Source organism: Argiope bruennichi, chromosome 10 (genome assembly GCF_947563725.1).
Source record: "Argiope bruennichi chromosome 10, qqArgBrue1.1, whole genome shotgun sequence".
NCBI classification, from domain to species: domain Eukaryota; kingdom Metazoa; phylum Arthropoda; class Arachnida; order Araneae; family Araneidae; genus Argiope; species Argiope bruennichi.
In genome coordinates, this window is record NC_079160.1 from 40,450,109 (window position 1) to 40,460,354 (window position 10,246).

The following is a 10,246-nucleotide window of genomic DNA, read 5'->3' on the forward strand; positions in this document are numbered from 1 at the left end:
ATAGCGTTTAGATAAAGACAACTATTGCGGAGCAGTAGAAAGCCGCGTACTACTAGTAGCACCTCATGAAGATCACGTGACCTCCAATGGAACAATGGCAAACAGTTGTCCGTTGGGCCAACTTACCCCATTGGACGAAAAACCGTTTATGTTCGTAGCGTTAAAAGAAAATTAATATTGACTAATGGATATAATTCGTTGGCAGATATATTAATTGGCGTTTCGCGAAACTCCGATAAGAACACTCCTTTTATGGTATTAAGTTAGTCAAGCACGTTGCCATGATAGCGTCTGTTCTTGGCTCAGTTCTACAACTAATCTTTCTAAAAAACAATAATATGCAGCATTAAGATTTAAACCCCTTCGCGCCGTTATTATCACTGTGCCTCTACATTTAATTTTGAATAATTCTTTTTACTGGTTAATTCGTTTCAGAATTTTTATCTACTTGAGAGCTATCCTTAATAGACATCTCGCTTAAAATACCCACTTGAAAAATATCAAAACTAAAATTTAAAGCCTCCAAATAAAAATTACTTTTTATTAATTAGTCTATCAATAAAAATGTTTTTAGGAAAAACTCACTCTTAAGAGGAACAAAAATATCAGATAAAACCTACAATACATAGCATTCAGTGCATTATTACAGAAAAGATCCCTTATGAAACTTAATAAAAACCAAGTTTGAAGCACTCACAGCAATACAAATAATCCTAGAAACTTAAAGAGTAAAAAAAAGCAGTTGATACTCTTTCTGATAGATTGATTCCAGAAAGAAAATAATTATCATTATGAAAATATTATGAAAACTATCCTAATTTTTGACAAGTTTCAGTTTTTGAAAAATATTAATTAAAGTAATTTGTAAATTAATATGCTACTTGCTTCTCAAACATTGCCACATCCAAGGGTCAAGTTTCAGAATTCTGTTTAAACTTCTACTTATTGCTTTTCTTTAAATACAGTAATCAAAATTTCAATGAAAATTATTTGACTTTTTTGCCATTAAATTAATTTTAATCATGACACAATTAATAATGAATATGACAAGGAAAAAACTACAAAACTGCAACAAAGAAATTTTAATATTAAATATCTTTAACAATGCTTATTCTCATTTTTTAGATCTTTGCTAGTTCATTTCTAATTTGATTTTGAATTTTAATTTCCAAAGGAAAATAAAAGCTACCAACTGGATTAATGATTACTTATAACTGAAATAAGTGGTATCTGGATAATTTTTTAAACAAATATAGGGACAGACTAAATAGTAATCCTGATATTAAAGTATTCCCTACTTCTTATAAGCAATGTCATAATGTGCACCTTCTATTATTTATTCATTTTTGTCACAGAAATCTTTATATATATATATATATAATATTTGTTTATAAACTACCAGAAATTCATTTTCACTCTGATGCAGAGATATGAGAGAAATTTTATTTTACACTCTTTAAGATTCTTGTTCTTAGAATGTGTGCCTTCTCAGCAATTAGGAAGAGGAAGTTCTGAAATGCCAAAAAATACACACTTTCCCCTTTATTATTAATACAGATTTCATATAACTTTAACAACAAGGGTATGATTATTATACATTCCAAAAGGGAAAAAAATTAATGCCAGTGGTTTTTATAAAACAATGTAGGCAATTGAAGTACAATTTTCTTTTTTATATTTTCTTTCAAATTGCAACAAAATCATTTCTTCTAATTGCTAACAAAAGAAATACCAGTTAGAACTATTATTTACAGTAATAGTAATTGTTCTTTTGGTACAACTTCCTATCCACAGAGATGAAATTCATGCAATGCTGTTTTATTAATAAGGTAAACTGATATGAAATGATCATTTATCTCAGGAAATTAAATAATTCTGAATTTGTCTTGCTATTTGATAATATATTATAAAACTGAATTCAGAAAAAAGAAAACCTTTTTTTATTATTATTTTAATGTCTGTAAAAATTTCATAGTGACAGACAATTTTTTAAATCACAAGAATATAAATATTTCTTAATGACTGTACAACTTCCAAGAATTAAACAGATGTTTGGAAACAAAGCAACAAATAAATCAAACAATGCACCCTTAATAAAAAACTAAATATAAGCTAAAGCTTTTCTGGAAAGAGAGAGCGAGGATAAGAAATAATAATAAAAACACTTTATTTTGAATATCTTTTCTTTTAATAACATTGCCAATTTCTTTCAATATATTACATAAGAAAATCATAACAATGAACAATTTGATTATCAAATTTGCGGTCAGTGGTGTACTAGGACAAGATGTAAAGTGATGAATTAATAAACAATTACCTTCTAGAGTATAATGATTTTTTCAAGGTTTTCATTCCACAAATTTGTAGACAGCTTCCATAGAATCAACTGTTACAGTTAAGAACATGTTAGTTTTTTTTTTTAACACCATTAAATTATTTACATAACTTAAGAAATTTTGCACCAGACATCAAGAAAAAGCATTTAAAAATAAGTTCCTGAAATTACTTTTCAGTCAAAATTAAAACAGATGATCCATCATTTTAAAAGTATCAGATTAGTTTTGCAGAAAGAAGGACTTCACATTTTACTTACTTTAATATTAAAATAATGAAATGAAACCACAAAACTGAATAAGAAATAAATGCTACAAAGAATTTAAAGGCTACATTTAAGCACAGTCGCCAAAGTTGAATAATTTTGCAACAATTTCTTGCTAAATGTAATCCAGACAATTTTTTAGAGCAACTTTAAAAGTTGTTTGTAACCATAATAAGATAGTAGATTTTGCAAATGTTTGACGACTGACAAGATTTTGACAAGTTTGGTGAAAAACCATGCATTTATTTTAACTCTGAAGAAATTTAAATTTGGTACAAATTATGTACAATAATGTTTATAATTAAAAAATTTACAAATAAAATATTGAATACAAAAATAAATTTCCCAGGTATAAGGCAATGAAATGAAGAATAAGACATTCTAAACAGAAATAATATTTTTAGATACTCAGTATACAAATAAAAATATTTAATTTATTGCATATATCATATTATTGTATATTACAAAAAGTTAACAGTTCTTTAATAACATAAGTGCAATTTTCTCCCAAATCAATGAGTACTTGAAAAAATCAGTTTTAAAACAATCTACAAATTAAATTACTTATTCTAGAAAATTCATAGAACATCTAAAACTAAATTAAAAGTTGGAGTCAAAATTTATAGATTCCATATAATATACTACTATTACAATAATAAATATAATTTAATACTTTCAAATAGTTTTAAAAAATTAGGGAAAAATCGTTTAAATAACACATGCATTTATTCTGATCTCATAAGCCCTAAAAAATAATAATTGGTCATTTTATTTTATTTTACCAATAGGAAATTTTAAAAAATTCCAATAATGAATTTCTTATTTGAAAATAATAGTTTACTAACAAGTAATAACAATTTTGTACAAGTCATTTCTAATAAGTTCCCAATCTCAGTTAAAGTGAAAAAAATATATATATACAAAATTATCAACAATTTTAAACTTTAACAAACAAAATTCAAATGCATCTTTTATAAGATCAATCACTAATAACTTGTCTTTTTGAACAAACAGTAAGATGTTTTTGGCGATGATAGTCTCTGGAAAAAAATTTATCACAGTAATAACAAGGAAACGGTTTGGCTTCTTCGTGACTTAAAATGTGTTTTTTCAATTTCAATTTAGAGTCAAATGTTAAGTTACATTTAAAGCACTTAAATTTTTTTACACCTGTGTGAACAAGCATATGACGATTTAAATGATAACTATTATTGAACTTCCTGTGACAAACATTACATGGATAATCCTTAAAAAAGTCATGATATTCTAAAATATGTTCATTAAGAAGTTTTTCTTCAGAAAATTTCTCTTTACAAACTGTACATTCAAAATCTGCATCTTTAGAATTCTCATGCATTGCAATATGTTCCTGAAATCCAGTTTTATCTGTGAATGTTTTAGAACATTGATAACAAGTCAGTCGGCTTTCACATTCTTGTTCTTGTATATGGTGATTAAGAGCAGACACTGTAAAGAATGTTTTAGAGCAATTGCTACATCTGAAAGTTTTTTCTTTATAATGAGTAACCAAATGCCGTTTAACTTTTGATGATTTTGAAAACTGCTTGGAACATATATGACATGAATTAAATTTCACATCCTTATGAACTGTAGAGAAATGTTGCTTGTATTTCTGAAAGCCTGACCATCTTTTCCCACAAATGTAGCAATCAAATCTTTTCATTACATTTACTTCATTTATTTCTGTTTTAACTTTTTTAATAGGTTTCAAAACAGGATATTCTGTATTTGACAAATCAACAGATTTTTGCCTCTTAAAGTAGCTTAAATCAAATTCTATTGGTTCATACAAAGGCTCTGTCCTATTATGCAGTTCTTCGTGTCTTTGTAAATGATATATTCTATTGAATCGTTTACCACATTCTTTACAGACAAAAGTTCTTGGGCCATCATTATCACACCTATGTTTGCTCAGATCAATTTCAGTTTTATAACGTTTCTCACACTTATCACACTCGTATGGCTTTTCATCACTACTGTCCTTTGAGTCATTTCTAACACCTCCAAACAGTTCTTTTTTCCTTTTATGAACTGCAAGATGTCTTTCAAGATGATATATCCTCAAGAACCGTCTTCCACAAATTTTACAGAGAAAAGGTCTAGGACCATCAGAAACACATTTATGCTTTTCAAGAAGTACTTGATTTTTAAAACGTTTCTTACACACTTCGCAATCAAAAGTCCTTATCATAATATGTTCATCCATGTGCTCATTCACATCATCTTCAGTGGGAAATACTTTAAAACATGCATAGCAAAATGGTTTGTCATGGTCTGCATGAGCAACAAAAATATGTTGTAGAAGTATCACAGATTGTAAATACTTTTTATTGCAAATTCTACACACAAATTCATTTTTATCAGTTTTGTTATGTACAAGAGAATGCTTGCTAAGTAGATGCATTTTCAAAAACATTTTATTGCAAACATTACACGTGTATTTTCTCTTATTTAAGTGGAAACGCCTAATATGTCTTCTATAAGAAGGTGCAGTGTTAAAGAATTTTTTACAAGTTTTACATTCATTTACATTATCTGTTTCTGCATACGAATTTGGATCAGGAGTTTCTTCATCTGATGATACAGGATAAATTTCATCATAAAGTGACGGATCCAAGTCCACTTCGATATCCACACCACTTCTTTTGTTCATATGAAAGAGATTCTCATGTCTTCTTAAAGAAGCAGGGCCATTAAAGAGCTTTTTACATGATTTACATTTATACAATGTTTTTAATTGAGTATGGTTTGTATTTTTATTAGAATTTATACGAATAGGAGAATTTTTGATAAGGTCAATTTCTCTTGTAATAATAACTTTCTTGTTCCTATGATAAATATTTTCATGCCTGGTCAAGTAAGAAACAGCATTAAAGACTTTTTTGCAAATATTACACTTGTATTCATTTGGAACTTTGTATTTTGAACGCTTTTTCTTTGCAGAACGCTTAGTCTTAGCTTTTTTAGTAGGTGTTGCTGGTTCTTCAAATAAAAATAATTGTGCTTCTTGATCGATTTCTAGCTTGATTTCTTCAAGAGTCTCAGAACCTTTAGGAAGAGGAACAATTGCTTCTTCATGCTGTATAACATGTTCAAACAATTCTTCATCACTTAGAAATACTTTATTACAAATTTTGCAAATGAAAGAGGAAGCTGGCCGAAGAAATGTTATGTATGCGGAGGACTCATCTTTATTAACTTCTTCCAGACTATGCTGCAGATCATGTAACTCCAATTGTTGTAAATCAGGAAAAATCTCTTTGCATGAGGGGCAAGAAAATTGTCCATTATCAACATGAAGTTTATTATGCAAATCCAAGTCAGTTTGATCCTTGAATTTCAAATCACAAAAACCACAAATATAACAACCTGAAATTGTTTCAGACATAATTCCCTGTGTACATCAACTGAACATTGGATAATTAAAGTCGTTATATTTTAACGCAGAAATATATTTTTAAAAAAAGAAAAAACTTCTTTATATACGTAATTTATGCACATCAGAATATAAAAGGTTCCATTTTATATGAAAGAAGGCACTTCAATAAAGCTAAATTACATAAAAATTCAAATCCAAATCCACATTTTTTTCTTGTTCACGTTTGATAAACAAGACCATGACGTTAGGGACAGAATAAATTACTTCTAAAGCTAGCCACAACATATTTTGAAGCCATAAAATGGTTGATCTCCCATTGGTTGATAATGATATCACGTGATACCAAAAATCTGTAGTGTTGCTGCATTTGGCGAACGAGCAAACGTTTTAGGTAATATTGAAGAAACATCTTTACCTTTTAATTGCATCAGCTTTTTGTAATGTGACTCATTGTTATTAGATTCTCACAGAGAATTTTCATTTTCATTAAGTGAGTTACAGAATAGTAATAGTAGTAATCTTAAGTTTTTCAAAAAAGAGTTTGCTAATTTCAGAGGAAATTTATACTTAAATAGAATAACAAGAACAACCCAAATTATATTATAATTTAGTTTGTTCAAAAATCTGTTCAGATTACACTAATTTTTGCTTCAAAACTCTGCTTTCAGTTTGTTAAAATTAAAAAATACCACAGAAATTTTATTCATTATGTTATTATTTTAACTTTTTCATGTCCGTTATTTATTTTAATTCACTCCAAATTTGAAAATGTGTAAAAGAAAAAGGAGGAGGTGGGGGACCCGCAAGTTTTCTTGAATTCTCTGTTTCAAAAGCAGTTATAATACAAATCATACTTCGATCTGGAACTGAATGCAAAATTAGCTTCTTTGCTTGTTCATTATCTTTATAACCAATTTTGGAGTAATTATAGGAAATCAATATCAGAATTTCGAGCCGCGGTTTTTGTTATTTGACTGGTTTTTGTTATCCAGTTTCAAATTTTTTACTTACTACCAAATGTGATTTTTTTTATATGTTGACATAAGGTATTGTGGTGGTAACATTATAAGCCAGTTAACAACTTCCGGAGAAGAGTGTACACTTTTGTCTAGTGGCTTTGTTACTCGGTTATGAACCCTAACATTGCGAGTTCGAACCTCAACCTGCACAACAAGAAAGTTGCGAATAACAAACATTCAACAGATTTAATTTATATCTGCAGACTTCTAGACACTAATTTATGAAATAAATCAATGTAGATGTAGCGAGCCATATCTTGGTATGATTAGAAACGGATTAATTCTTCAATGCGTCTTTAAACGGTGCAAATAATGGAAGCCCCTTTTTTCCAATGCTGAACTTTCTATACCAGATATTTTTTCTCCATTGATCTTAATTATTAGCATAAGTCGTATCACTGCAAATTCTGATTAACTGTCAAAGCATTTAATTATGAGATTTTTTCCGATAGAAATTAGTTTCAATATTTCTCATATAAAAATATTCAAAATTCAAATTTTAAACAAAATAGTAACCACAAACTGCATACTCTGACACGCCGGAAGGCACACGGAAAAACTTAAATGACCGGACTGCCGCTATAGCAACACTGGCGGGAACTGTGGTTGAATCCTAAGGGACATCATCGGCTAAGGTACAACCCTTCCCTAAGAAAATATATTCCGTCATCGATGGGAGGAGCCAGGCCCCCAGCTTTTCGTGTACCCACAAGGGTGTCGAGAATCAACCACCATACTGGAAGCTTGTCATCCTCAATAATGAGGTGCCCCCCCCTTGTGGGACTAAACCAAATAGTAAAAAATAAAACTTCTGAGCACAATCTAATTAATATTTAATAAGAGGATCGGATATTTATCATTTTCTCGTACATGAAGCATACAGAGAAATGATCATAATCTTCGAAAAACTCGAACTAGAGATTTGTTTGAATTTCCACTTTTCAGATTTCCCTGGTCCGAAAAACACAGTTCTAGATTTATGCTTGTCTGTCTTTCTGTCTGTACGCGCTATAACTCAACAATGACGTCAGCTAGACGAATGAAACTTGGTATATGGATTTATTATCAATTTTCTATATTTTTATCAAACTGTGAACTAAATTTATTCTCAGAAAGTCTATCTATCCGACTATCCGTAATTACAAAACTAAAGGCCTCTATAGATAAAATTTGGTACGCAGGTTTAGCAAATCAAATTTTGAACAGAATCCGAACTCGAAGTTGACCGTCCATTGGTTTGCACTTTCATTCGCATATAAATACATTAACTCGAAAACGTAATGATTTAAAGTAAATAAATGATATTTGATATATAATCTGATTATAATTGTAGTTTTATGTCGAAGTTCAGCTTCAGTCGGCCGTAAAAAACTTAATACGTTGTAAAATACTGGTACTTGTGTATTAATCGCATGTCATCGGTTATTTGTAAAAGATCGTACGCTAGTTGATTGATAAAAAAAAAAAAAAAAAACTTCCTTATATTTACGAAAATTAATTAAGAAATCTAGTATACATGCATGCATTAATTATATTTAAAATTAATCAAGAAATCTGGTATGCATTAATTATATTTAAAATTAATTAAGAAATCTAGTATACATGCATGCATTAATCATATTTAAAATTAATCAAGAAATCTAGTATATATGCATGCATTAATTATATTTTGGATCTTATAAATTCGACTTAGCATTGATGTGTATTATGTGCAACTATTATATATTTCTTAAAGTATTTTAATAAATGTATTGAATTAAAAATTTGCCATTATTGGACTTTAAAAAATGGCGTTGTTCTACTAATGGGTTATTGATTACACAACTTTGAAAAAGTAGTACTTAATTTAATAATTGGCCATTTTTTGTTATTATCCCTATTTTGAAAAAATGCGAATATTTTTAAATATTATATGGTAATTTAATGATGAATTCAAAGCAATACCATAATTCTAATTCTTCGGCAATTCGAAATTTTCTCCCCAGGCCGTTTGAATTTCTTATTATAAAATATCGTCTGCATGATGAATTTATTTAGTTTAGTTGAAAGTCAAACCTACAAATTATAATTAAAAAAAAAATCGTCTGAGTTATTTTTATTAATTAAATACAGCTGTATTTTATGCCCACAGTGATTCTGCATAAATAATTTTTTTCAGTTTGATTGCAATTCAAAGAAGCTAAAAATAGTAAAATACGAAGCATTATTTTTTTTTTTTTTCAAATTAAGGAATTTTTTACTAAATTTATAATAATTATCATAAAATTATTAAATTTTTTTATCAATAAATATAATTTTATTATTTAAAATTTCATTTTTCTTCATTATGTATTATTTATTAAAATGCTTAATATAATGAACGAATCACTCTTTTCCTAATTTAGTTAAAAATTTATCGCAAATTCTCTTGTTTTAATAGATTTGTAAATGCATATAAACTATCACTGAATTTTTATGATAAAATTAACGAATAAAAAAAAGCTTATTCAATTTATTAGGATGAGAAATAATAATTTTTTATTGGAATGCCATAAACATAATAATGGCAAAGAAAAATTTAAGTTTGATTGAATTTAAAAAAATTATTTTACTTTTTCTTATATGTAGTATAAAGTATAATAATCGTCAAAAAATTAGAACTCAAGATCTGATGAATCTCCCCGTTTTAAATTTCCCTTACATCGAAAAACACATTTTTGTAACACAAAAAGGCTTTAAACTAGATGGCTTAAATTTGGTATACAGTCTTTCCACCAAATTTGTAGATTTCTATCAAATTTTGTGTAAAATCAGTTCAGAGGAAGTCCATTCGTCTGTTCGAGTATATTAACTCGATAATTACAAAAGTAGATAAGTTTCGGTACACATATTCATTATCTATATACCTGTCTAAGTTTGTTTCAAAACCAACGACGGTTGACTATCTGTTGGTCTGTATTTTTAAAAATATGTAATCATGATAATTCAAAAAGGCAGTGATTTAAATATATCAAATTTGGTATGGGATTTTGTGACAAGTGCAGTTTCGTGTCAAATCTTTGTTTCATTGGATTCGAGAAAAACGTGTCTAAAGCACAAATAATATTTTTGGCTACCATTAATCGTACACCAGGGATTAATCGCCAAAAAAGACGTCAAGGGTTCAGTAAAGACGTTAAATACACGCCAAAAGTTAATATTTCCTAACTATTGTATGCCAACTTCATGCACGTTGTTCTCTGGCATGAC

General features: G+C 28.4%; 1 protein-coding gene across 1 annotated transcript; it reads right to left on the bottom strand.

The window, feature by feature from the left end:
• Nucleotides 1-267: 267 nt before the first annotated feature.
• Nucleotides 268-6,008, bottom strand: LOC129987506 (zinc finger protein 26-like). Its single transcript, XM_056095479.1, has 5 exons — nt 5,439-6,008; nt 5,141-5,321; nt 3,918-4,894; nt 586-616; nt 268-323 (listed from the first exon to the last, which is right to left on the bottom strand). Exons 1-5 carry the CDS (start codon nt 6,006-6,008, stop codon nt 268-270), a joined length of 1,815 nt encoding a protein of 604 aa, XP_055951454.1.
• Between the last annotated feature and the right edge of the window lie 4,238 nt (nt 6,009-10,246).

Coding starts and splice junctions, on each gene's coding strand:
- LOC129987506 (XM_056095479.1), bottom strand. CDS start 6,008: ATGTCTGAAACAATTTCAGGTTGTTATATTTGTGGTTTTTGTGATTTG. Junction 5,322..5,438: donor TTTATCATAGGAACAAGAAA/GTTATTATTACA, acceptor TCATGTAAAAAG/CTCTTTAATGGCCCTGCTTC. Junction 4,895..5,140: donor AACAGATAATGTAAATGAAT/GTAAAACTTGTA, acceptor TTGCTCATGCAG/ACCATGACAAACCATTTTGC.